This window comes from Zosterops lateralis (genome assembly GCF_965231275.1).
Source record: "Zosterops lateralis genome assembly, chromosome: 6".
In the NCBI taxonomy this organism is placed as follows: Eukaryota; Metazoa; Chordata; class Aves; order Passeriformes; family Zosteropidae; genus Zosterops; species Zosterops lateralis.
This window is the reverse complement of record NC_139761.1, coordinates 5,417,904-5,444,098: the sequence shown is the minus strand read 5'-3', so window position 1 is coordinate 5,444,098 and position 26,195 is coordinate 5,417,904. Positions and strand designations below refer to the sequence as shown.

The 26,195-nt window shown below is 40.4% G+C and overlaps 1 protein-coding gene across 2 annotated transcripts in view; it reads right to left on the bottom strand.

Moving 5' to 3' along the window:
- PPM1A (protein phosphatase, Mg2+/Mn2+ dependent 1A) overlaps positions 1–24,332 on the bottom strand; it is a 29,726-nt gene extending 5,394 nt beyond the window's left edge. Inside the window, exons 1-4 of one of the 2 annotated variants that reach the window (XM_083863670.1) lie at positions 23,500–24,332; positions 8,523–9,374; positions 6,697–6,814; positions 1,571–1,679 (exon numbers count right to left, since the gene is read on the bottom strand). In XM_083863670.1, the coding sequence (XP_083719796.1) occupies positions 1,571–1,679; positions 6,697–6,814; positions 8,523–9,356 (1,061 nt within the window). In that variant the 5' untranslated portion in view covers positions 9,357–9,374; positions 23,500–24,332. Of the gene's footprint in view, positions 1–1,570; positions 1,680–6,696; positions 6,815–8,522; positions 9,375–22,738; positions 22,768–23,499 lie in introns of those variants that run through there. The other variant, XM_083863671.1, reaches the window with a different exon arrangement.
- Between the last annotated feature and the right edge of the window lie 1,863 nt (positions 24,333–26,195).

Sequence of the window (26,195 nt, the reverse complement as noted above, 5' to 3'; positions counted from 1 at the left end):
AAATGACGGATTAGACTTTAAATGCAATTTTCTTTTGGATCTCCTTCTGCAGAACCAAGTAAGATGAAGTAGCAGAGTGTGATATAAAACAAACTTCAAAGAACAACCTTTAAACTGCTGATGAATGCATGCAGAGCAATCACAAAGAAGTGCAAGGGAAGAAAAAATGGCAGATGACAAGCTTTGTAATCATCCTGCAACACTGAAGAGTCAGGAACTACCAAGTATCAACATCATAGTGAATGATTATAGGGCATGAAAGAAGAGGCTGGATTTAAAGCAATAAAATCAGGCAATTACACACAAAGTACATTGCATATATGGATTGGAAAGCTTCCCATACCTTTTAAGAAATAGGTATCTTTGATTCTAAATACAGGCAGGTTTCTTGGAAAGCATTATTTTCCTTCCAAACTGGCAATAGTGCTTTAAATCACATCAACACCCAATTAAATCAATGTTTCTCTATTCAAACTAGCATCACTGAGACACAAAATCCCACTGAAGTCACATCACTTCAGCAGTTCTACACAACCATGATGCTACTTGTAGCCAAAGGAGATTATGAAAAATCAATTTGTATGCTGCATTTCATGAGTAACTGACTCACACATACTTCAACACTACAGCAGCCCATCCTAAATAGATGCTACTATACTTTAAATTGCCATCTCCTCTTCTCCTAGTCAAACAGTTCCTATAGGAACAATATTGTTTTCTAGAAGCCATCCTTATAGTTATCACTTTATAATTTATTCAGTTTATTAATTTATAATTTATTCAATTACATGCCTGAAGTCCTGACGTTTTGGTGTAACAATACAAAAATCATATTTTGAAAGGTTAAAGATCCTCTGTATCTTATGTGCCCAATCCATTTTAACACTGCACAGGCTCATGAAGAATCTTTTGAAGCAAAAAGCACTTGGTTTGGGGTGCAAACAAGCTAAGCACATTGCTTCCCTAAAGACTAAATATTTGAGAAACCACAGAGCATCACCACTGAACCCTTCAAGGACAAAGTCAGTTATATAAAGCTACAAATTTAACTTCCACTTTTTTTTTTCTGATAGACTTCTATCTCACTTTCAGATTTGTCACAAGCAGAGAGGAACAAAAGCAAATTTTTAAGCAATTACAACATGGCTACAGACAAGAAAAGAAAGTTGCCAAGCAAAACATTTTATGCATATCACTTCTTGTTGAAGTGTGTAACACTTCAATCCAAGTAATTAAAGTCAGGGCATTACTTTCACATGTTCAAATGTAACATCCCCCCAGAAAACCCCAGTTAATTACAAAAAACAGACACTCAGGCCACCCTTAAAAACCCCTCATTCCTTCCCAAAACTACGGTTTGACATTTAATTTTTGCAATGATTCATAGCCAACTCCATTCTTTAGCTCGTCCTTTTCACCCAGAACAACTGAGTAATAAAAACTGGAGAACGGATCATCACCTTTTGTCGTGTGCCCTTCCTCCCCTCCCTGCCCCCCAACTTTTAAGAGTGGCCTTGCATTTAAAAAGTGATTTAAACCAAACCCCACACGGACACTGATGTGAACTCACTTGCTTGCCAACTCCCCCCCCGGCGGGAGGTTGGGGATGCTCTCAGTTGCTAACGTACGCATCACGTGGACTAAGTCTGGCACTCCTTCACCCTGCTTCTTTATGATCTCTGGGAATCAGAAGTACTTTTTTTGTAAGTGCAGTCCAAATTTTAACTTCATAAAGATTGAAACACTCAGTTTTATAAAAAAAAAGGCAGCTTAACATTAAAAAAAATATTAAAAATAATTAAAAGCGACAGACCGTACTCAACATGGTAATTGTTAACTTTGGTTCCATAAGGAAAAACCTGAAACAGATTTGACAGATTTACTGCTGTTAAAGTGCTGACTTGGTTTTAGAAATACACAGCTACCTAGTAACAGTGGAGGAAAAAAAAAATAATCTTTAATGGCTTTCCTGCTATACATTAGATAGAAGATGTAATATCTTCCCAAGGCATGGGGCAGATATTAACATCAGCTTTATCGCTGCAACACAAGATAAAATACTACTGCCATCACAGAAAACATAGTATTTTTAAGAAATAAAAGGTTAGACATATCAGAAGTAATTCCCATGGCTGTATGTGTATTAACCAAAACTTGTACCTCACTGCATTACAGCAACATGCAAATTTTAAGAACTATTACACATAAATTAAAAGCCAGGGACATCACATCTAATTGACAGTTCCAGTCTCAACTCAGGAGATATTTAAATACAGGTCAGGAACTTAAAGCTGATCCACTCCAGCTTTTGGGTGAAGAGAATCTGTATTGTAGCCCCAGCCACATTTGTCAAGACATTCATTCTTTGAGTTTATTCTTTGGCCTGATTGGTTTGGGGTTTTTTTTTGGAGGTTTGTTTTTTGTTTTTTTTTTTTCTGTGTTTGCTTTTTTCACTTTTCTCCTCAAGTCAAAAGCACACAATTTTATTTGAATACAAGACATTTCAGACCATACCACCCGTGAAGAGTCACTCTTAAAATAGCATTTTTATGAAGTTTAAAGAACAAGAACATTTTTAAAAATGCATCTCATTCATTTGTCTGTGAACATGAGCTCTCAGAAATTGCAAAACACATGAATTATTAAGACCTGGTGCTGTTCATCTTCAAGTGAATACTGCAACATGCATACAATAATTGTACATATGTGCACACCTAGACATGCATGTTTGTACATGCACACTAGTCTTCATGTAACAAAGCATTTACACAGTTTGAAAGTAGTTGGAATTCATCAGTACCACTTTTGAAAAATACTCAAGCATTCAGGATTTTGCCCTAAATTTCCAGAAGAACATACCAAGTTTCCATTTTATAATTTTTGAGATAAGGGACATTGAAAGCTTTTAAAACCAACACGTATCCAAGTATTTTTTAGTTAAAACAAAACGTAAAAAACAACAATTGTGAATTACTTTTTGTGTATGTAATGGTTTTCAGGGCTGTGTGTGTTTACAAAAACCATCAGCTCTGTTTTGCAGTCAGGCTGTGTAAATTATTTGCAAGGTATAGTGGAAACACTGCCTACTCCTCAACCAGCATCAAACTCTGCAGCACAAAGCTTTAAGCTGTTTACTTCAAGACCTAAATTTTAGATACATGACACCACACACCAGAGACACCTCAAAAACTCGCCATTTTCCTTAAAATCTACAGCCAAAGTTCATTTTAACCATCTACCATTTAGCAAAGATATAATCTATGAATCTTAAATCTGAATAAGAAGCCAAGATCTCAGATTTGGTTTGCCAAGTTCCTTTATTGTGCAATTTTGAACATCTAGAATATGCTACATTGTGCTAGTGCTAAAGTTCTGCTGTACAAAAATAAGGAATTTATAGTTGACCTATGCTACACAGTTTCACAACCTGTAACTGCAGTACATTTAACATACAGTCTCCACTAAATGAATACATTTATATTTTGATAAAACTATAGATACAGACTGAATGAACACTGAAGACACAACAAATGGAAGTCGGTCTGCTAGCTGTGGTTAATTTATTGGAATTATCTTGTTTCAATACACCTTTAACCCTCCCCCCAGTCTTTAATTTGCTTTTAAACCTTCTACACATTGTCATGGCATCAAGTACTGGAAAAATGTACTTACAACCCTAAAATAAAGGATTCAAAAATGGGAATTCCATACAAAAGTTTAAGGAAAAAGTCAGAACTTTGTTTATGTGAAAATTAGGGAAGGAACATAAAACAGCTAACTTAAAATTATTTATCTCTACATAGGTATAAATATTGCAGGGATTATCTATTACGGAATGGTTTTATGTAAAAAAAAATGAGAACAGAAAAAAAAAAAGGCTTAGACAAGTTTCTTTTTAGAGTCAACACATCAATAACACATATTAGTGCAAATCATAGCAACACATTTTGGAATGACTGATTACTTCCACCATGAAGTTCACATGATACTTTAGGAGTAACATTGATTTATTGCAAGTAATGGCACAAGGATGCTTCTCCACACTTGCTGCTTCTTCCATTATTTGTTGCAGCTACAAATCTGGACCACAAACACATCAGGAGAGTCTTCAGTGACATAGTAAGTAGAAAAGTTTCTACATTTTTTAAAATCTGAATCATCTCTCCTTATTCAAGATGACCATCATTATTAAATCCTATTCAGTCTTAAAATTTGCACTAGTTTTTAGCAGTATAAAGGTATATTCTGGGCCGAGGGGATAAAAATACAACCAGGAAAAAAATGCACATGAGAAAGGATTGACTCCCATTACTTGTTGGACTTCACTGAGTACCGAAGTGCATAAAAATACGTAATATGCATTTTGACCAAGTTTCCATTTTAATGAATTTTAAATTTAAATTGATAATACAGATTAGTAAGATCATTCTAAAAGTACTCTTTATATTTTTTAGTTCCTTCAGCCAAAAATCAGACTTTTAAAGTTAAGCACTGCCACTCTTATAGTATCCTAAGATAAGAGCAAGATTACTCACTGTAGTGTATAATGTTTCAGATGCTGCAGCAGTCCTACCTTACTAGTCAATAAGGTATGATCCATTTACTTCACAAACAATGCAACGGCACAGCAATTAAGTTAAACATAACAAAGTTATCAACTCCTGTTCTTGAAATTCTGCTTCACTTCAGGCCTTTCAATTTTCCTCATGCATAAGTTCTAAAAGGCCAAATTCTGCAAACAGCTGATACAAATCACTGCTGGGTTAAGTAGTGTTTACTAAATATTCATTAATTTAAATAATATTTTTGTGCAACAATAGACAAAAGATTGAGGATAACTCTAAAAATTAAGCAGAGACCCTTGAGGGGAAGTATAATATATTTCCTCAAGTTGTTCAGACATCATCTCATTAAATTAATATTAAAGTGCTTTATAACTACATACAGAATCCTTCTGCCTCTATGCAATTATCACACTTTGCTCATTCCTGCAAATTTCCTATTTGTATAAATGCAAAGTACCAGCAGCCAAATTCCTTGTATGTACCATAATCACATGCAGGTCCAGTGTTTAGGCTCTTCCTTTATAAAATGAAGCAGCTGTACAAAAATGCCAGCTCTCCTCACTATAATATTCCTGGGGTAGGATGAAGCCAGCTGAAGATGCAGCCTTGGCTTCATTGCATTTTCATATTCTAGGTCACGGGTTTGTCTGAATTCAGACACAATATCTGAGATAAGGAGGCTGCACTTGCCCAGATAAGGAGAGTCAGCACGCTGTGAATCAATGTGTGAATGTACAGCACACTTGTTCCTCACCCAGTCTGTGGGTGGGCACACACAGCGAGCTCCTCACTCGCCTGGTGCAAACCCGCTCCGCGCAGGGGGAGCCATCTGACACTTCCCTCCCGCAGTGTGACTGCGCTGGGATGTTCCTGTCAGGGAGATTCACACCAGCACTGACTGTGCACCAACCTCTCCTCTCAGGCAAGGATGGAGATTCAAATACACAACTGTCTGCCTGGCCATTTGTTCAGAGGCAGAACAGATGCAGTTTGCCAAGACCTGCCGAGCGAGGCCTTGGAAAAACGTAGCACTTTCTGCAGGAGCACCTACACGAGGTTGTAAGTGCTTTAAAAATGGCACATGGATTTGTGTGAGCCCACAAATCCCATGCAGGCAAGTTCTCTGGGAAATTTCTGGAGCTGCACTGTGTTACCTTCATGCAAGTTAAGGAGGAGAAAAGTGCATCATGTACTCCTCTAACTTGCTAATGACTGCTACCATAGCTGTGGAGAGCTCTGCCTGTCGTGCCCTGTGTGCTGTTAAGGATCCTTGGGAGTATACACACACATAACTAGACTTGTAACATATAGAGGAGTCCACTTCAAAAATAGACTGAACCTATGCAAATAATGCATACAGCATGTCTTAGATTTCAGAAACAAACTCCAAGCTGTAGTTGGTTTTAAATATCAAAAGGCACTATAAATGCAGTTTTAATCAGAAATTATTTGCATTGAATTGATTTCAAATATTTTTATGTGATCCAAAAAAGCCCCAGACTCACAATTTCAGTTTAAAGTTTTAAGACCTACTGAAATACAAATTTAAAGAAAAATTTTTAAGCTACTGTCAGAGTAAGATGAGTTCCCAGATTTTGTCATGAATGCTTAAAGATTAGCTTTGACAAATTTCTGACATACTTTCAAATAAGTAAATATGTAAGCAGGTGTTAAAGATTACAGTAATCAAGTTGTAATCCTACTATTACTGGATAATAAAATATTACAGCTAACTGATTTGTACTTAACTACATGGAAAAATGGCACTCAAATTACCATCTCCATAGACACTTTGTAAGATATTCTGATTATTTCATTTAACTCCATGTAACAGGAACCAGGAGTCACTGGTCTGAAGTTAGTGTTGTCAACAGACTCAGGAAGAACACTGAGCATAAATGAATTCTCTGCCATCCTGAGTAATTTTCAGGGCTACAGGCTGCTGCATTTTCATGGCAGAACTTTTTCAGGACATATATGAGTGCCTTTTTCAGAGGTACACAGGATGGCCAATGGCACTTGAAGGTCTATAAAAAGCCTGTACGTGTTAAGGGTTTAGTTGTTGGAAGGGGAAGGGGGGCCAGGGGTCTGTTTAGAAACAAAGTTACTTATTTTTTTTTAAATGATCCACCTTCTACTCTGCTTTCCAGGTACTTGTCCAACTCTGCCTCTCTTTTCACCGCCTCTGGTGATACCTTTGGTGCATTCGGAAAACAGATCAATATCACACTCATGTTGTCTCGACTTCCCTGGTGGAAAAGAAAAAATGATTTGAGAAATGTAGACACACCAGGCTAAACACAAATCAAAGCATTTTAAACACAGAAATTCACAAATCATATAGTATCAGAATCCAACTTTCACTATTATGGACTAATATTATCATTAGAATTAATCTTTCTGTACCCCTTACAGAATTCCAGGCCCATTCATTCAGTTCAACAATTAAGTAATTGCTTTTTCCTCTTTTATGGTCTGAAGACTACCTGGAGCCAGTTACAGACACCCCATTGTCATCTGAAAACTGACATTACTAATGAGTGATGTATAATTACAAAGTTGTGTTCTATCTTGTTTTAAGTACCAACCAATCATTTTGGGAATGGGTGAACAAAACCATTACTGCTCAAAAGCACTAATCAGGAAGGTGCTGAGTTCAGACAGTGCTTCCACCAAAAAATCACAGCTATTAGGCTTTTTCTTTTCCTTCTCATTTAAAACAAGAAATGTTGCAAGGAAGAAAATTTGTTAGAAAACCAGCTGTAAGATACCCAGTGCAAAAAGTGTTTACATTTAAAACTCCAAATAAAAGAATCCCAATACTTCAATATTTAAAAATACAAACACTTTGTGCTTATGCAAAATGTTTGGTTTACTTTTAATACCCTCGTGCTTTGGCCTACAAACATGCATCCACATAGGCTTAACTTTTAACACTAATTAACTCCACTGATGTCAGCAAGATCAAGAACAACCCAGTGTGCAGAACAACAGTATATGTTGTATAGTATAACAGTATGGGAGGTGCTGACAGTTGCCTCCTGCAAAGTTTACAGCATCCACAAGCCACTGTTCCTTTCCTGGTATTTGTTGTTAGCATTACCAAACAAAAATATAACCATTATTAATCTGCCAAGGTGTTGGACAGCAATTACAATTTTCCAGATGGGAAACAATGATCTGTTAGGCATGTGGGAGGAGCAGTGATGTTGCCTTGTTTCTTTAGAGAAAAGTCTTTTTCACTCTATGACTTCCAGTTTGCCTTTGCAAAATAAATATCAAGCTATGAAACTCAGTAACTGCATCACAGTGCAACTTGTTAATACAAAGTAGAAGTTAATGCAGACAAAGTTACAGAGTTTTGTTAACCCAAATAGCCTGGTCTTCTACTTGAGCTGGTTTCAGAGCTGCATCACACAACAGTGAATAAGAAATACAGTAATTAAACAAACAAAAAAAAAACTACTTAGGAAGCTAGGTCTTCAAAGTATGAAATCAAGGTTTATTGACTCTGCATTTATCTTGATGTAATTATGACAGTAATGTTACTACTGTGTGCCCAAGAAGGCAGGGGAAGATTACAAAGGAGAAAAATACTCTCTAGCCTGATTAAGTCTTAAGAGTTAAGGTTTTGTAAAGTATGTTATGAAATAGAAAAGGCCTATTTACTGTCTTTAGCTTACCCATGAATTCCCATTACCTTCTACTTTTCCACTGGTCACAGTGTATCTGTACATGATTATGACCTCTTGATGAACCAAAACCACCCAGAGGAACAATGTTCCTGTTGTGTGTTAGTTCCCCCTCTATCACTATTTTTCTAGGAAACATCACTGTCAAACTCATGTTACCATAAAACAGTGAATATTTATAGACTGGAAGCAAAGTTATTAATAACTTGTTCATAAACTTCTAACAGTGAAAACACAGTAAACTCCTTCTCTCAAGTCTGGCTACCTTGTACAAGCAGGTGTCAACTATCTCATTGCAAACTTTCTCAAGGTCATCAGTGACTTCAAGTCTGGATCTTACAAAGTCACACAGCTCTTCATTTCCCATAACATCCCAGATACCGTCGCAAGCCAGGATGATGAACTGATCATCTTCTTCTGATCTCTCAATTTCATAAACTTCAGGCTCGGGTGAGACCAGCTGTTCTGTAGGACCTTTCCCATGGACACATTTGTAATCAAAGTCCCCAAGTGCCCTTGAAACAGCAAGGGAGCCATTCACACGCTGAATCATTACGGAGCCACCCGCATTCTGTATTCGCTCCTTCTCCAGCGGGTTACTTGGTTTGTGATCCTGTGTGAAGAAGTGAACCTTCCTGTTTCGACAGAGCAAACCTCTCGAGTCTCCACAGTTGATGAAGTACGTGTGTTGGGGAGAAATCATGACACCCACAGCTGTTGACCCACTTCTGTCTGCGCCGTGCTTCTTCTCCGAGATGACTCTCATGTGTTCATCAATTTGCAGAAAACCTGTTCTGATGCCGCTCTTTACACTTTCCACAGATGGTGGCCCATCTGGCCCTTTAAAATCCTGGTTGCTCGTGATGTGATCTAATAAATGCTCACAGCAGTACTTGGCAACCTGTGATCCAGCGTGCCCATCATAGACAGCAAAAAAGGACCATCCATCCAGTCCGTTTGGCAAACCGATGACGGCCGTGTGTGCGTCCTCCATTTCCACGCGCCAGCCTTGCATGCTGCTCAGACCGTAACGCAGCCCGTTCCCCTGCCCCTGGGCATTATGCTTCTCCATCTTTGGCTTGTCTAAAAATGCTCCCATGGTGACCTGCCCTCAGTTCTACAAAGGGGAAAGAAGAAAAAAAAAAAAAATAAAAAGGGATTATTAAGATGTTACTTACACGTCTTGTTTATAAATCCTTTTGGAAGATGTTAAATAATGGTACGAGTAATGTTAGGATGACCAAAATACACAGCTATAAAAGCTGATTTTTCTGTGTCTCCAGTTGAATTTGCATTGCTTTCATCTAATTTAAACAAGGACACTATTACTGGCTGAACTGCACTTTTCATATTTTTGTATTTTCAGCTGTTTTACTTGAAAAATTTATATTCACTGTCATTCATGGTTCTGACAAAAGCCTCTAATAGAACTATGTATGAAATCAGTTTCAAAGAGGACTTGTTAACTGGCACACATCTGAATGGCTGTTCTCTGCAACTACTGAGCCATGAAAGAGTTCAATGTTTCCAGGACACTGGCATTCCCTAGATCCCTACCTGCTGGCCACAAATTCTTGCTAACACTGCTTTTCTGGTAGTGATGGGGAAATGAAAGCAAACTGATGAGGTTTTGGTTTTTTTTTCAAGAAGGAGGTTTCAGGGTTTTTGGGGTTTGGCTGTTATTTGAGGGGTTTTTAAGAGAGAAATTATAAGAATGACCAAAAGGATGCCAGAGTCTGCATAAAGGAAAAAGCAACACTGGATAAACTAGCAGCAGGACTGGGAAGGAACAGAGCAGCTGTCCCTTTAGGCAGCAGCAAACCATTAGTTTGGCTCAGCCATCTTGTGAAAGCTCATCCTTAGATTTTCGGTTAAATTACGCAGCAGCTTCTCAGATGTCTGTGCTGCAGATTTACTTAAAACCCTCATGTATTCATGCTTCACTGAAAGACAACTGCCCCTGATGAGTCTGAGGAAATCTGTTTGGAAATAATTGTGTGAATCAAGATTCATGCCAGACCCATGCACTGCACACCCTCTCCTCCTTCACCTCCTCCTTGGGATGTGATACAGCAAATATTCATGCTGAAGAGAATAAGAGTTGTATTTGCAGGCAGTGTAAACTGACTGGTTTATCTTCATGGTTTTCACACCCTAACCATCCAACCCACCCTTCTAATCCACATGGCTTTATTTGTGCATTCATTATTAAAAAATCGTACAAAATAGGTCACACATTTTGCATACTTGCAAATTATGCCTAGAGAAGCATCAAAGAGTCTGCAAATCACTGTTATACAATACAAGGTAATGGAACAAAACTATGAGCTCTTCTATTTGAAGACTGTGGACAAAAATTAGCTGTGAAAAGAACCTCAGAAAGAGATTTTACCTGAGGCCCCAACTAATAGCTGCACCAGCAGAAAAATCAGTACATCAGGGGGTTTTAGAAATGTTTAACTTGACCATGGGATATATTTGACCCATTTTCTAAGTGACAACATCACGTTTTTATAACATGCTTTTATCACAACACAGCACCAGCCATTAGTGACACCATGTATCCAACAAAGCTCTTCACACTGTCTCTTTCCAGCCACTGTCAACCTTTCTGAAACATCTGTGTTAGAATAAACAGTCGAGAAATGTTTATATTTGATCTCACCACAACAGTGATTCAAATGTGAGGCACGGGGACTGGTTATGCACTCTTTGGCTCACAGGCTTTGTTAACAAAAACAAAACACATACTTCAGCTGTATGGGGATGGCAGCAGTGATTCACCTCTGCCTCCCCTCACCTCAAACCCTGCTCTGCAGTTCTGGCTCTTCTCAAGTGAACACAAAAATATTGATGCCCAAGCAGGCTGTAACTAACCAACAAAACAGAGTGTTGCATGGTGTGTGTCTTGTGTCCCAAGCACATGCAGGAGGTTCACATTACTGCAGTTGCTAGGAAAAAAATATGACTTAAGACTTTTTTATCTTCACATGCAACTCTAGTGAAGTCAGAGTGATCAAAATAATTACAGAATGCTGCTATAAATCACATGGGAAATTATTTTGCTGAATAAGACTTTTTATTCATTCTATGATAGGAGCAAGAGTCTAATGCTGAATGTTCTCTTTGTTGAGGAGATCATTAAACAGAATGCGGACATTCAACTTTTTCACCTTAATTTAGAGCTCAAAAAGCAGAAACTGCCCTGACAAATATACTTTTGTAAGATATCTGACATTATTTCTATTTAAAATAAAACATTAAGAACAGGATACAGTTCCACTGACCACAAACACTGTTGAAATCTTGACTAATAAGGACCATTTTTCTTCTAATCTCTCACCTTAGTATGTACACAACATTCAGAGCTGTGCTTTGTAAACTGTTTGTTCTGCTCAGTAGTTTACCATGTAAATTAGAAATACATACAGACAGTCTGAGTGAAGTTCTAGCAACTACAGAACTGCCAGCACACCTTCTACGTTAACAAATCACTCTCCATTTAAATACCAAATTGCCTTATCCCTTCCCAGAAAGGCAACCTGAAAGCTGGTGGTCTTTTAAGCTAAACTTTGTAGGTGAGATGTTGATCCAGGATTCCTCAGGGGTGAGAGTTGCCCACCAGGGATGAGAACACAGCCAGGCAAAAGGAAAACCACAATGTGGCCATGGAACAACTCCTTCAGAAATTGCCCACAGGATGAAGTGATCCCCCTCTGGAAACTGCAGTAACACTTGTCTTCCCTGCCACACTCCAGCTAACCAGACTTTGGCCAGAATAGCAGTCTAAACCTGCAGGAGAATAGGCCAGGTTTTCAAAATCCTCACTGTATCTGCAGAAAAAGCATTGTTTACTTGTGGATAGGATGAACGTGCCAGACCAGGTTTTTTCCAGAATTTCAAAAATTTCAGTTAAAACTGACCAACCTGTGAAGTCTGATGGAGATTACCTGCTACTTCTTCCCCCATACCCTTAATATGTAGTTAAAATCTGAAGAATTTCAAGAGTCTTAGCTGTGAACAAAAAGATTCTTAGTTTTACAAGAAGGGATGGACACACACAGAGAAATGCTGATATAAGAAAGCCATGCCTCCCTCCTACTAAAAATACCTTTTAGACCTGTTTTTGAGTCCATATCTACGGAAACATCTTTCAAACACCGGTGTCTATCTAAATTATGAGCACATTTGTCATCCTTTGATGAGGTGCTTTGTGCACTACAGTGACTGAGTTGGAATGACACCTTTGGTTAAGCACATTACTCTGTATGCAAATCTGATTAACTTATAGCAGTGCAAGTGCCCAAGTTACAGCATGACTTTGTTATGTAAAAACACAGACCCAGAACAGGCTTCGTGCAATGGGTGCAATACACAAAACAGATCCTGAACGTGGCTTAACTCGGCTCCTCTTTATGCCTTTAGTCTTCTTTCTTAAGAGGAGCCCTCATTTGATGATTTTTATTCTCCAAATAATTTTACTACCTTAATCCAGTCACACATTTCTACAGTCATGTCAGAAAACTGCAGTCTCATGGCAGGAGACAGAACCAGTCCTTTACTCAAGGAAGTAAAAAACTCAACTTTTGGGATGCTTGAATTTTGCACTTATATACTGAAGGAGACAGACATTCTTCCTCTTCTTATTAAAGGCAAAGTAAGAGAAAAGGCACTTTAATAATGAAGTTTGGTAGCAAACATACACCACTTTTTTTTTTTTTTTTTCCTTAAAGAAGGACCATTCTGAACAGTACTGTAAGGAACTGGTAAAAAGGTCAGAGGTGCAACATTGTCTTCATAATTGTGACTCTCACACGTCACCTGGTGCTATAACCACACAACCATCAGCCAAACAAGCTTCAATTTTAGTCTAAGATGATTCTTGGCTCACCATTTCTGTACCAGTGACTTCCATTAGTTTTAGATCCTAAAAGAGAAAAGCTTCTTGTAGTCAAAGTTTCTGGGATTTTGGCTCTGAAGAACAGAGAGGCATCTGAACAAAACTAGATGTGAAAATGGACCCCTGTGAACAGAAATGAACGTGCAGGGGGTGCAGCTCTGCATCTACAAGTGCATTTTTAACACGATTTCTGAAACACTGATTCTGTGGAGGTCAAACTGAAGGACAGCCTCTCCAGCAAGTGCACAGAAAACTCAGACAGAAAAAAGTAAGAATACTGTACACGGCCTAGAAAGATCAACACAAATAACAAGAGCTTGGATAAAACACAAGAGTGGCAAAATTCAAAGGACTGCAGCATTAGAAACAAAACTGAAATAATGAATGGAGCATGCCAAAGAGTCAGTAGCTAAACTCCTTGAAAGTAGATGCAACTGGAGAACAGAGTGGCAAAGAAAAAAGGAGGGTAATTAGTATACCAGGCCATGGACAACCATGGACAACCACAGATACATCACTGGAATGCATGAAATCTCTTTGCCCCTTCATTTGTTCCTCAAATTGTGCTATCCAGGCAGCACAACTGTAATGCTTTCTGCTACACGGGAAAATAAGTTTTACTGGTTTGCTATTTGCTTGTTCATTTGCCTCAAGGTTCAAATGAAGATAAGCCCAAAATTGTCCCTAAAGGAGAGTTAATGCAACTCCACATATCCCTACAGAAATACAAATTGATTTTTCCAAGGAATCTGGACAAAGATTTGATCGTTTTGTCCGAGAAAACTAATCACCCCCATCTAAAACTTTCACTTGAACAATATGTAAATTAATAATCCTTTTTAAACAATGCTCAAGTTGTATTCATTCCTCTAGGATAAGCTGCTTACATGAACCACACTGAAGTCACAGGCACTTGTTCTAACTAAGCTGAGAAATACCCCCACACTCCAATTTCCTGGAACAATTCTCTCTCAGTGACATTACACCCCGTGTGTTGTAATGAGGACCACAGAGAAAGATTACAACCTTTACTTGAACTACAGGACACAGAGCAAGTCACCAAATTATACAGACTGCTAGTGACTAGAAAAAGGGTGTTTGTTCACTTCAGCTCCAGCCTGATCTGCAGCACTTTTTCCCCTCTGCCTTAAGCAGGCTGGATGCAGTAGCAGACAGCATGTAATTGTGCAAACGTGGAAACATTTTCACAAGTTACAGCCTCTTGAATGAAACACTGACAGCACATACTGGATGCCCCGAATCAATTAATTTTAACAAACAACATGTCAGAGAACATCCCAGGGATCGGAAGAATGACTAAAATAAAACAGAACACGCAGATGAGGAGACATAATTACACCACAGTCATGGGCTGAATGAAGTCATGAAAAAGCTCCTTGCCAATGAAACTATTTAAAAACTATTGGAGGCTATATGACTGAGTTCTGGCACTCAGGGTTCCAAACATCAATAAAACACCAAAAAATTACAGTTGATGTTTCTGAATTTGTACTTTCAGACACAGGAATACACGGCCGGCTACGAGACGTGAACTGTTTATGAAAAAGAAGTAAAAGAAATAAAATTCAGAAGTGGGGCTCTTTCAATAAACACAGACTAACCCATTTCCCCACCAGAACATTTATTTATTGGGGATACAACTGTAGTCTGAGTTATATTTCAGTCAGACAATTGCAAAAGGAAGAACATAAACTACCCATATAGGTAAGAAAATTTCTAATAACATTAAGAACTTTTGGTTTAGGATAGATGTAGGAGGTATGGCTTGCAGCAGACAAAACCCAAAATAAAACAAAACAAAAAAACAGAGGAAGCAAGTTAATAACTCTGTGTGTATGAAGGAAAGTCTGAACTGTTCCAAACTTCCCCAACTTACCCTCCCTCTCTCCCAGTAATTAATATGCAACAGTGATGCCTATTACAACTGCACAGCACAGCAGAAAATGCTAAATCACTGCACCTCTGATACAAACACCTATGAGCTCTGAACGGCTGGTCCACAGGCACTGCCATTTCACTGGGCTAAGTTGTTCAGAGAGTTGTTTTTTTTTAACATAACTTCTGCTAAAAATCCCTTCTCCTTGCTAGGAGCTGACAGCCCTTTCCAAATTCCTCCTTGTACTAAGCAGCAAAATATTTTATCCCACGTGGTGTTTATGGCAGGGCAGGTAGGATTTAGAAGAGGATTATTAAAGCCTTCTGGAACACAGAAGGTAACCATTTCTAAGTTAACACCCTCCCTCCAACAACATGTTTCAGCTTCTTCTTAAAACATTATTTTCTGCTCCTACCTACCTACCTACCTTTCCTGCAGACAACTAAACCTGTTCCAAGGTTAAATGAGAAGGTTCTCATTATGAGTGTGTTTTGGCTGAGGTTCAAACTCTCTCCAGCAGAGACATGTGTAATCTGATTTTTTGCAAAAGGAAGCCCCGGACATTGAAATAGGTAATTCACCTCTAATAAACTGTTCCTTCAGAAGTTTGAAAGATGGTGATGTAGTTTCCAAGAATTCTTTATGGAGTTAATTTTGCAATCTGGTCAGTTATGGAAGAAACTAAGTTCTTTCCAGAATTACCAAGATCCCTGCTGGGAATGAAAAATAACTACATTGATTCTGAGAGGAAATACAACTTGCATCCACAAGTGCCAGTCACTCATCAGGATCCTAACATGACTGGCATTCTCAGAACACGATTAAATGAGCATTTCTTGGCCCAGACAGAATTCTCACTTCTTTCTAAATATCTGCACTACAAATGAGAAGTGGGAAGGCGTAAGAGAAAAAACCACAACAGCATCAAAGTATGAGCAGCCCAAAGACTATGAAAAACTATGCAGACAACCAAAATGGCACTACCAGGAATGATGAAAATCAATGAGGTAGCTCTGCATAAAATCATGTTCTGCTGTCTGAACAACATGAGAATGAAAACACCAAGGTCCTTGCTTGAAAGTATTAATAAGCAGAAAACATGCTCATGCTGGTGCTGAGTTCAGCACCTTTCTGGTTATACTTCATTTTCCAAAGATTTCTTACTAAGGAGTGTTGGAAGATAAACAAAAGACACCCATTTTAGACAAAAAGCTCAGACAACTGCTTTGTTAACAGTGCAGAAATTCCTGCAGGTTCCAGCCAAAATTCTGAGCCCCATTGAAGCAACAGAAAAAAAAAGGACTGGAAGATCCAAGGAAGCTGCAGTGTGTGGAGACAGAATTTGGGAGAAAAGAAAGGCCTTGCTTCAGTTTATATATCAATGAGATGCAATGAGATTCAAATTTTTTGAAAGAGGAAGGCAAACAAGTGAATTTAAGGATTCCAACCAAGCTGCTCATGACAGAAGGAGTACACAGTGCTGCACAGCCATTCCAACAGAACCCCACACAGCAACAGTTTCACCACAAAGAAAACATGGGTGAAAAGGAAACAGAAAGAGACAACCCAGAAGAATGGAGCTATAGTAAGTCATAAAAGCTGAATTACAAATTTTTCCAGTATTTGTAATACCACGAGTGCTCTGCCACTGTCATTTCTCATCACAGCAGATCATTTCCCCATTCCTAAACATTGTGGGCCGAACTGAAAATTCCTATTTGAGTACAAGCCACTTAGAGAGCAAGAATTCAACAAATCTGAACACATCAAATAATTCAAATAATAGCTTCAACCCCCTTTTTCTCTAAATTTCTTTTTTCCCCCTCTTATTTACAGCTTGAAACTTCAATATCTTCATTCACTGACAGTTTTATCAATCAAACAATAACTGCCACCAAAAAAAAAAAAAAAAAAAAAAAAAAAAAAAAAAAAAAAAGTTAAAGATTCACAGAAGAATGTTTTCTTTAGAGGAAGGCTCGCATAATTCCACTGCCATTTCTGTATCAAAGAAAAAAAAAAAAACAAACCCAAACCTAACCAAATAAAAAGCATTTACTTCTTTTATTAAGTTCAGCTAAACCTAGTCAGAAAAATCAAGACAACTGGGGAGTCCTGGCCCCTGCTGCCCCTACCCAAAAGAGTGAAGATATTGGGTGAAGCCTCTAGACCAGAATGGCTTTTGTCCACAACTGTTCTGGTTGTTCAAATGCAACTGGAGTGAAGTCCAGCCACTGCCAATTTGTCTTTGTCAGTGTTTTAGCTAAGTGTTAAAATAAACCAGGAAAAAGATGCTCCATGGAAAAAGGTCCCGAGGGGATTATTCGTTGAGACTCCAAAAACAAAGGGAGGCTCGAATAACAAAAATTTTAAAATCAACAAAACAGCGCCTGTATTAACTGAACTATTCCTGAAATATGGGGAAAAACTGACACTCATAGTCACTCTCAATTCAGGAAACTGCCATTTTTTTAACAGTTGATATTGCTTGTTGCCTGTGGTAATGTATCCAAATTCTTACAGAACCCCACCATCCCCATATTGTATTGTTTCACTGATAACCTCACCATAAACATCTTAAAAATTTAGTTAATACAATCCTATATATTTCAATTAAATGGAACACATGGAATCATCCCTCTATCTGCTCTGTAATTCCCCCTCTCTGTTTCTAGTTACTCATCAATGTCACTGCTCTTTTTAAAAACTAATTATTTAAAGCTTTCAGACTTCAGATCTTCCTAACTTCAACAAGAAGCACCAGCCAACTGTTTATGGTTTGTCTTATGAGCAATTTATTTTAACAATATGACAGAATGAAACCCAAGTGAAAATAAAGCTTATACAGATAGAGCCTGGGAGCAAAATAAAAATAAACTATTTTGAGAAAACACAATCAGTATGTGTGTGCCCAATAATTAGAAGATGATGTTTGCATGAAGGCCCCAAAACTTCCTGTTTAGTCAAGCACTCAATATTATGAAATAATACAAAAGCAATTCCCCAGACCCTTCACTTTACATGAAAACTTTTGTGGGGTTCTAATCTGAGCAACATTAACACTATTCTGGTGAGGATACAGAAAAAGCAGCATACAGGGGAGACCTGAAACCTGATGACTACCCACGGGAACAAAATGGCAATAAAATAGGAAATGTTCTGAAGTTACAGCTGGAACCTGGCTTTGCTTGCAAGGAAATGACATCAAAACTATGCCAGAAGCACATTAAGACCTGGAAGTCAAATCCTCAAAGCTTAGGAAAAGCTGGAGTTTGCTCATTTGTACACACACAGAGCTTTTATTTACAAAGCTATTTTGCCCTCATGTCCCCAGCATTCCTATCTCATTAAAAGAACAAGGACAGAGGATGATGACTGCTGCAGTAAAACAGATTTTTCACCCTACACAAGACTACATAAAAAATATAAAAAAGAAACCAATGAGAAAAACAACTCTATTATTCTTAGCCTTTTATGCAGACAGGAGCTTTCAGGACAGAAGGCTTTCCTCTGAGGGGCACATTGATTGCCAAGTTCACTTCTATCACTACCAGCAAAGAGGTGATTTCCCCATGATAAACAAGGCAGTAAAGGTGCTCCTCTCACTCCAAACCAGAGTTCAGGACAGCTCTAAACATTCTGGTCACTTAATGAGGTCATTGTCAATTCATAAATTCACCTGTTATTCCAAAGTCACAGCAGTGCTAATGCCAGCATTTCCTAAGCTTACAGGGCCTTGCTCTGCAGCCTCAGAATGTTTTTTTACAGAGAGCAGCAGCAGTTGATTTTTAACAAGGGTCTGTCCAAATACTTGCTGTAATTGACTGAGGGAACTAGAAAATTATTTACTGACAGCAACTGAGTCTTTCTTCATTAAATTTTCCTACAATTTAATGCTAGCTGCTTAACCGCCCACATTTTTCCACATTCTGCACTCCTTTCCAAAGCCTGGGTTTTACTTAACAGCTGGAGAATTCCTTAAACTCATCTCCAAACACAAAGAGCTCAGGCACAGTTTACACAGTTCTCGTGGCTACTGCATTTTAGGGCATTTCTAATGAAAAAAAATACCACAGAAGTTAATGGACAAATAGCTATGACAATATGGTCAAGAAGAATACAGGCCACATTCGAATTTCAGATGACAAGGACTGTTGGCAGTAAAAATGAATTGCACACACAGATACAGAAAATCCTTCAAGTTACAGCAGAGACCCAAACATGAGAGAACATTTCATTCTCTAGGTCACAATCCAGCAAGGCATTTAAGATGAGAGCAACATCACAAATCAGAGTAGTCCCAAATAATTCAGCTGCACACGGCCTATCACCATAAGCACACTGAAGTGCTTTGCTTTATTTAAACTGCAGCTATCAAAATACAAGTCATGCAACACTTGAGTTTGTTGGGTTTGTAAATTGGTATCTTAGAAGACTTTAGAGGCCTTTTTATCTACTACAGTATTCTTACTTTTGAGAATTAACCTGTTAACAATGAAGAGGCTAATGTACTTTTTCCTCCCTCTGTAAACTTTATTTCTCTACATTTCAATACTGAAACATGGTTAGTCAGTTTTGCTTTTTCCTTTGCAGCACTCTAAGATGCTCTTTGGATAAACATAGATATATATTGCTATAAAGTTTACACTCTAAACAGTACAAGTGTACTTCATTGGAACTGTCACTGAAAAAAGTTCTTATTCTGTTGTTTCAGTCACATGTAAACACCTTTTGAGAAGAGCTGTTAAAAAAAATCTGAGCAACTGTTTCATTTATTTATAAACACACTCTGTTCTGTAGACTCCAACAGGCAGCTGAAATATCCATTAGTGAATTATACTGGTATTTGTGTTGAAACACAAACAAAATAAATAAGAGAAAAGATAGCAACTTGACAAATCTGTAACTCGGTCTGTGGTTTAACACAGAGCAGAGTTTAGCAGACAAATAGAGAAAAGGAGACCTTGCAGCAGTGGTTTAACACCAGTAACACCCACCCAGCAGTTACTGCCTCTACCCAGGAACAAAAATCAGCCCATTCACTCCCATGGTATCACACTTGCTTTCTCCTCCTGCCCTGATTACAATTCCCTTGGTCTAAACATTCTTCCCAGTCTTAAGAGTCAAGTGATTTACTCTAGAAATATTAAATCTTAATAAATGCTAAACTGTTTTTTTGCAGACAGAGAGCAACATGAAAAAGCTACAAGTAGAAAATGTTATCTCCACATCATGGCTCAATGTATGAATCCTCCTTTAAAAATATCTTTTAGCTCTGGTGAATGGAATGTACATAAAATGCCATAAAATGTACATTTATGCACATTCCCAGGATCTTCTAAATATCCTAAGCACACTGTCATTTTTTCAGGGATTATATTGTATACACAGACTTGATACTTTGCATTTGCCATTCATTCAATGAAGAGGATTGTATTAAGCATGTGTAAATGTTATCGAAGTTTATTTCTTATCCCAGTACTCTAAACTGAAATTTGGATCATGCGATTAAAACGACAGAGATCAGTAAAGAGTTCAGCAACCGAGTGTTATCCAAAAAGAGATTAATTTCCAAAAGAACAAATGAGATTACAAGTTGCATCATTTAGAAAGGAACAGAAGATACATAATTTTTTTTACAAAAAACTAGAACTCAAGTATGATTTATGAGAAAAGAGGAGCAAAAATTACAAAAGGTCCACATGCCATAGTAAGAATAAATGCAGTTTGGCTAAGGTTTAACTATGATAAACAACTATAGTCTTGACTTCAAACATTATTACTGCTCGAGTCTTTAAAATGTCCCTGGTTTGCAGAGGCAAAATGCAAACAGTTATTTTACAATACTTCCCATTCTAAAACTTGTTTATTTATCAGCACAACCTGCATCATTCCATCACTCAATTGCAATGCTGTTCTGCTCGGCCAATTACGTAAGTATTTTGTACATCAGAACAGACCTGAACACGTGAAAATTAAGCCCATTGAAATGTCCACATTTTAGTAAGAAATATCCTATTCTTAAATTATTTATATTTAGGTCATCTTGGTCAAAAGCAGCTGCTTTACATTCCCTAGTTCCACTAAAAATGAAAAGTGCAATAAGATCTCTTATTGACAGCTGCATTCAAAAACATACCAGTTACATAAGTTTGCAAATTATACTGTGCCAGAGTTAAATATCTAAGCATTTTAACAACAGTTCTCAAAATGCTATCTCAGCAAGAATGACTCAACTCCACTGTATAAGCTGCACTCCAGATAAGAAACAACAAGCTCGATTTTAAAGGGAAAAAAAAAAAAAAAAAAAAAAAAAAAAAAAAAAAAAAACACCAAAAAAAACCACCAAAAAAACCCCAACAACTTTTTAGTATTCTGCTTTAATTCAAATTGCTCTGAGTGAGTTCTGCTTGTTTGGACCTGCAAGCTTCACCAGTCATTTGGCATTTCCATCTCTCCTCGCTTTCAACAAAAGTATCCCAAGCCTACCTAGAGACAGTTAAGGGAAATACTTGGAAAACAGGTATAGTTTTCTACTGTACCTCCAGGGGAGAGATTTACCTGACAACCACCAAGCAGAGGACTAAACCTGTAAACCAGAGCTAGGCCCTGCCCAGGAGAAAAACATGGCTATGCCAGGTGAGAGTGTGAGGACAGAGAAACTCTCTCCGTGTTTATCCGAGGATTTTATCACAGATCTCTGTGAGGAAAATGGGCACGATGCATCAGCAAGTCTTTTAGCTCAATCTCACATACAAAAGGAAGACCCAGAAAGGCCTGGGAGTGAAAACTTCAGGAGCAGCCAATGCTGGTGCACCAACCCAAGCTGCTGTCCTTTAACACCTTCCCTTTGCACAGGTAGAGTGCAGAACTCCCCCAGCCCACGTTCTCTCTGATGTAATTCATACAAGAAACTATGAATAGCAACAGATGGGAAGTTATCAGAGAAGAAACGTGGCTAGAAATTGCACAATTCTTGGTCATTTGGCAACTCACTCGGGGTCCTGAGTAACAGTGGCCATTCAGCCTTAATTCCATCAGGACTTCACAAAACCTGCTTCAGCCACTTAATCACTGAAACAGCTCAGGAAAGTCTTACAAGGGCTCATATCTGGAAATGCATTTCCTAGAATCACAAGAGTTAGAACTTCTAATTTATTAATGGATTCTCTTTACTCTGATGCTAAATTCACAATCTAAGGAAAACATATCACATTCTTTCCGGCTCCTGCTCTTGTGATCTACAACTGTCTTCTGCTTAAAAAAAATTAAATTTTCCTTTGGATAAAATACCCTAAGGACCTTAAACCTTAAGGTTACCACAGAGACCACTCCAACGCACAGCACTTTCCCATTTGACAGAAGGTACAGCTCAAAAAAAATTTAGTTCTTCCCAAGTGCTACTGTAAACTTAAACATCAGTTCTGTAACCACAAAATTTTGCCATCCACACGGCAAGACTTAAGAAATATTTTAATCGTACCAAATAAATACAAACACATATCCAACAGATGTCTGCAAAAATCAATTCTCCTAAAACTGTCAACCTCCAGCCTGCCTTAACGTTGTATCACAGCTACCAGAACACGATCTAATATAACAAAAAGGTTAGACATCCGCTCAGAACCCCTGGCATTTCGCACGCAAGCCCAATTTTACCCAGCACATCACCGCACAACTTTCTCACCGAGGACAGCATTTCCTTCCCCGGACTTTTACCACGCAGGCCGTGACAGATCGCGGATCGTCAGCACAACCTTTGCTCGCTGAGCATTGTTTTCAAAGGCACCGAAATCTCTGACAAACTTTAAACGCCCGAAAGGCGTTGGCGAGGGAAAGCCGCCCGCCGCATCACAATGTCACTATCTGGAGAGCGCTTGATGCTCCGACCCTCGCCGGGGTGGGGTGCTTTATAAACAGATATTTGTTGGGTTGTTGGGTTTTTTTTTTCTTTTTTTTTTTTTTTCTTTTTTTTTCCCAGTCAGTGCCGTGCCCCGAGCGTTTGGGTGGCGATGGGAGAGGAGGCTGTTTATAGCCTTTATTAAATGAACTCTGAGCGAGGAAAGGAGGGGGGCAGGGAGAAAGGGAAAGCTGCTGCTCCTACCTGAGGCAGGCCCAGACCCCGGTGCTCACCCTCCTCCCGCCGTGCCCGGGGGGCTGCGGGGACACCGCCACCCTCAGCGGGCGCTGCAATGCAGGGGCTGCGCAGGGGGCTCCGCATCCCGGCGGGATCGCTCCCCCCTTCCCCTTCTCCCCATCCCCATCCATCTCCTCCCCTCCCTGCGGGCCGCCCGCCCCGCTCCCAGCCGTGCCGCCGGGGATGGCGCCGGAGCTGCCGCGCTCTCCGCCGCCCCCGGTTGTTTACAGGCCCCGCAGCGCCCCGGCCCCGCCGCCCCCTCAGCCCGCCCCGGCCCCGGCCCCGGCCCCGCACTGCGCAGCGCCACTTACCCCCCCGGCCGCGGCCTCGGCCTCGGCGCCGGCTCTGCGGGCAGGGCCGCGCTCCCGGCGGTGCGCGGGGGAGACGGGGAAGGAGGGGGGGACAAGGAGGAGGAGGAGAAGGAGGGGGGCACCCGGCTGGCGGCCTCGCCTCAGCTCATTCACAGGGCGGCTCAGTGCCCAGGGGGAGCCCAGCGCTCATCTCGCCCCCGCCGCCGCCGGCCCCCCCCCCGCCCCCGTCCCCGTCCCCGTCCCCGTCCCCCGCCCGAGCTGCTCCGCGCCCACCCGCGCAGCGCCGCGCGGAGCGCCGGCCGCGGACGGACGGACGGACGGACGGGCGGGCGGACACACGGACACACTCGCACTGCGCTGCCGCCGCCGCCCCTCTGCGCAGGCGCGCACGCCGCAGGGGAGGGGAGGCGGGAGCGCGCGCGCGCGCCCCCGCGCCCTTTCCCTCCTCGCTGTCTGCCTCCCTCATTAAAAAAAAAAAAAAAAAATTAATTTTAAAAATCACACAATTAAAACACCCAAAAAAAGGGACAAATGGAGCTTGACAGATTAAAAAAAAAAAAAAAAAAAAAAGAAAGAGTTAAAAAAAAAATAGGCGGAAAAAAAAAAAAAAAAGCAGCACCCCGGCAGGGTACCCGGATGTCGCACGGAGCGGGGCCGTTACGGGTATTACATCACCCTCCGCCCCGGGCCCCGCGCCGCGCGGGGCGGTGACGTCATCGGCCCCGCCCCTGCCCCTGAGGGGAGAGGCTGGCGCGAGCGCCGGGGCTGGGGGGGTGTTCCCCGTCCCGGGTCTCGAATCTCGAATCCAAATCTCGAATCCAAATCCTCATCCCGGCCCTGTTCCGATTCCAATCCCGATGCCGGTCCCGCTGCGGTGGCGGCAGCAGCTCAGCCCACCTGAGGACGATGTGGGTCTCGAGGCGCTGGCCGGATGAAGCCTCAAGTCTCCCTTAATCACAGAATCGTTTAGATTGGAAAAGATCTCTGGGATCATCGAGTCCGAGTTATGACCCAGCACCACCCAGCCAGACCGTGGCACTGACTGCCATGTCCAGTCATTCCCTAAAACACCTCCAGGGATGGTGATTCCATCACCTCCCTGGGCGGTTCCAATGTCTAATCACCCTTTATGAGAAGAAATTCCTCCTGATGCCCAACCTGGACGTCCCCTGTGTCCTCTCCTCCTGAGGGGCTCCTGCTCGCCTGGATCGCAGCTCCGCAGGATTTCCCGTTGGAAGCACAACCGCTGGCAAAATCAGCAGCGGATTACCAGTAATGAACGCATAATGGGTTTAATAATCCCACGGGTTTCAGCCCCCTTTGATGAAGGCTGGCCTGTACACAAAAGACATGGGAGTGTGTTCATGAAGTCATTCCCCCACCAGTCTGCGGGGAACAAACTGAGATGAGAAGGTTTTAGACAAAAAAATCTCTTTTGTCTCAAGAGGGGAGGAGGATGCTCAAGGAGGCTGCGATGGGAGAGGGGTGATTCTGGGAGGAATGGCTTATTCCAGCAAGCCAGGGTTAAACCTCGTGCCTGGGGATTTCTGAGGTGGAGTGTGTGCCAGGAGAGAGGATTAGGAATCCTCTGAGGATGTGAAGAAGGAATTGAACACAGAGGGAGAGATGCTGAGGGCTGGAAAAGGTGGACGCCTGGCAAGGTTGTCTAGGTAGTTTCCATCTTTAATCATAGCAAACAGCTGTATGTTAATGGCTTTAAACTGAGAGTAGTTTTAGATTGGAAATTATGAAAAAATTCTTTACTGTGAGGGGGCTGAGGCCCTGGCACAGGATGCCCTGGTGAGAGGCTGCCCCATCCCTGGAAGTGTCCAAGGCCAGGTTGGATGGGGCTTGAGGAAACCTAGGATAGTGGAAGGTGTCCCTGCTCATGACAGGAGGTTGGAACTAGATGTTCTTTAAGGTCCTTTCCAAACCAAAGCATTCCCTAAATTGGATGTTCGGATAGGCCTCCAACTGCAGGTTATGTTCCCACTGTCTACAACTGTTGGTGCAATTCATCAGTGACTGAGGGCAGTTTACAGCAATATCCTACTGGAGAGAGCTAAAATAGCTGTGAAAAATAGAAACATCCTTGCTGTATGGCTTTCCTGTGATAGATGAACTGACCATGTTTCTGTATGATTGCAGATTCTCCCTTTGCCATTGCTGTCTGTGGCTGGATGGAATGTTTGGACTCGATCTCCCTGTATTCACCCTAATTGTGATCTTTATCATGATACTGAGCACTGCTCAGTCGTGCTCAGTATTCTGGTAACTATTAAGGGCCTTTAGTTTAGAAATTTTGGGCCTTTGTAGTTAAATGCAGTAAAATTTGTTGGTAGAAACGGACCTTTAGAGAGATTTAGATGCAGGCCCTAACCCTTCCCTTCCCAAGATTACACAGAATTGTTCCTGCAGGCATGTGCCATGTTTCTTTACCCTCTCCATTTAAAAATAAATTTAATTTTTCACCCTCCTTTTCCACTTTAATGAAGCTCTCCTAGCACTTCAAATTAAATACAATCATGGATTTCATTTAGATTCCATGTTACCTACATCTACATTTTCAGTAGTTATTTTTTTTAATAAAACTGAATGAAAACATGACCCTGTATCTTTTTGGAGATGCCCTCATTTTAAGCTGCAAGAATGTAATGACAGCAGAGAGTTTGCTGCTCTCGTTTGCTATTTATACA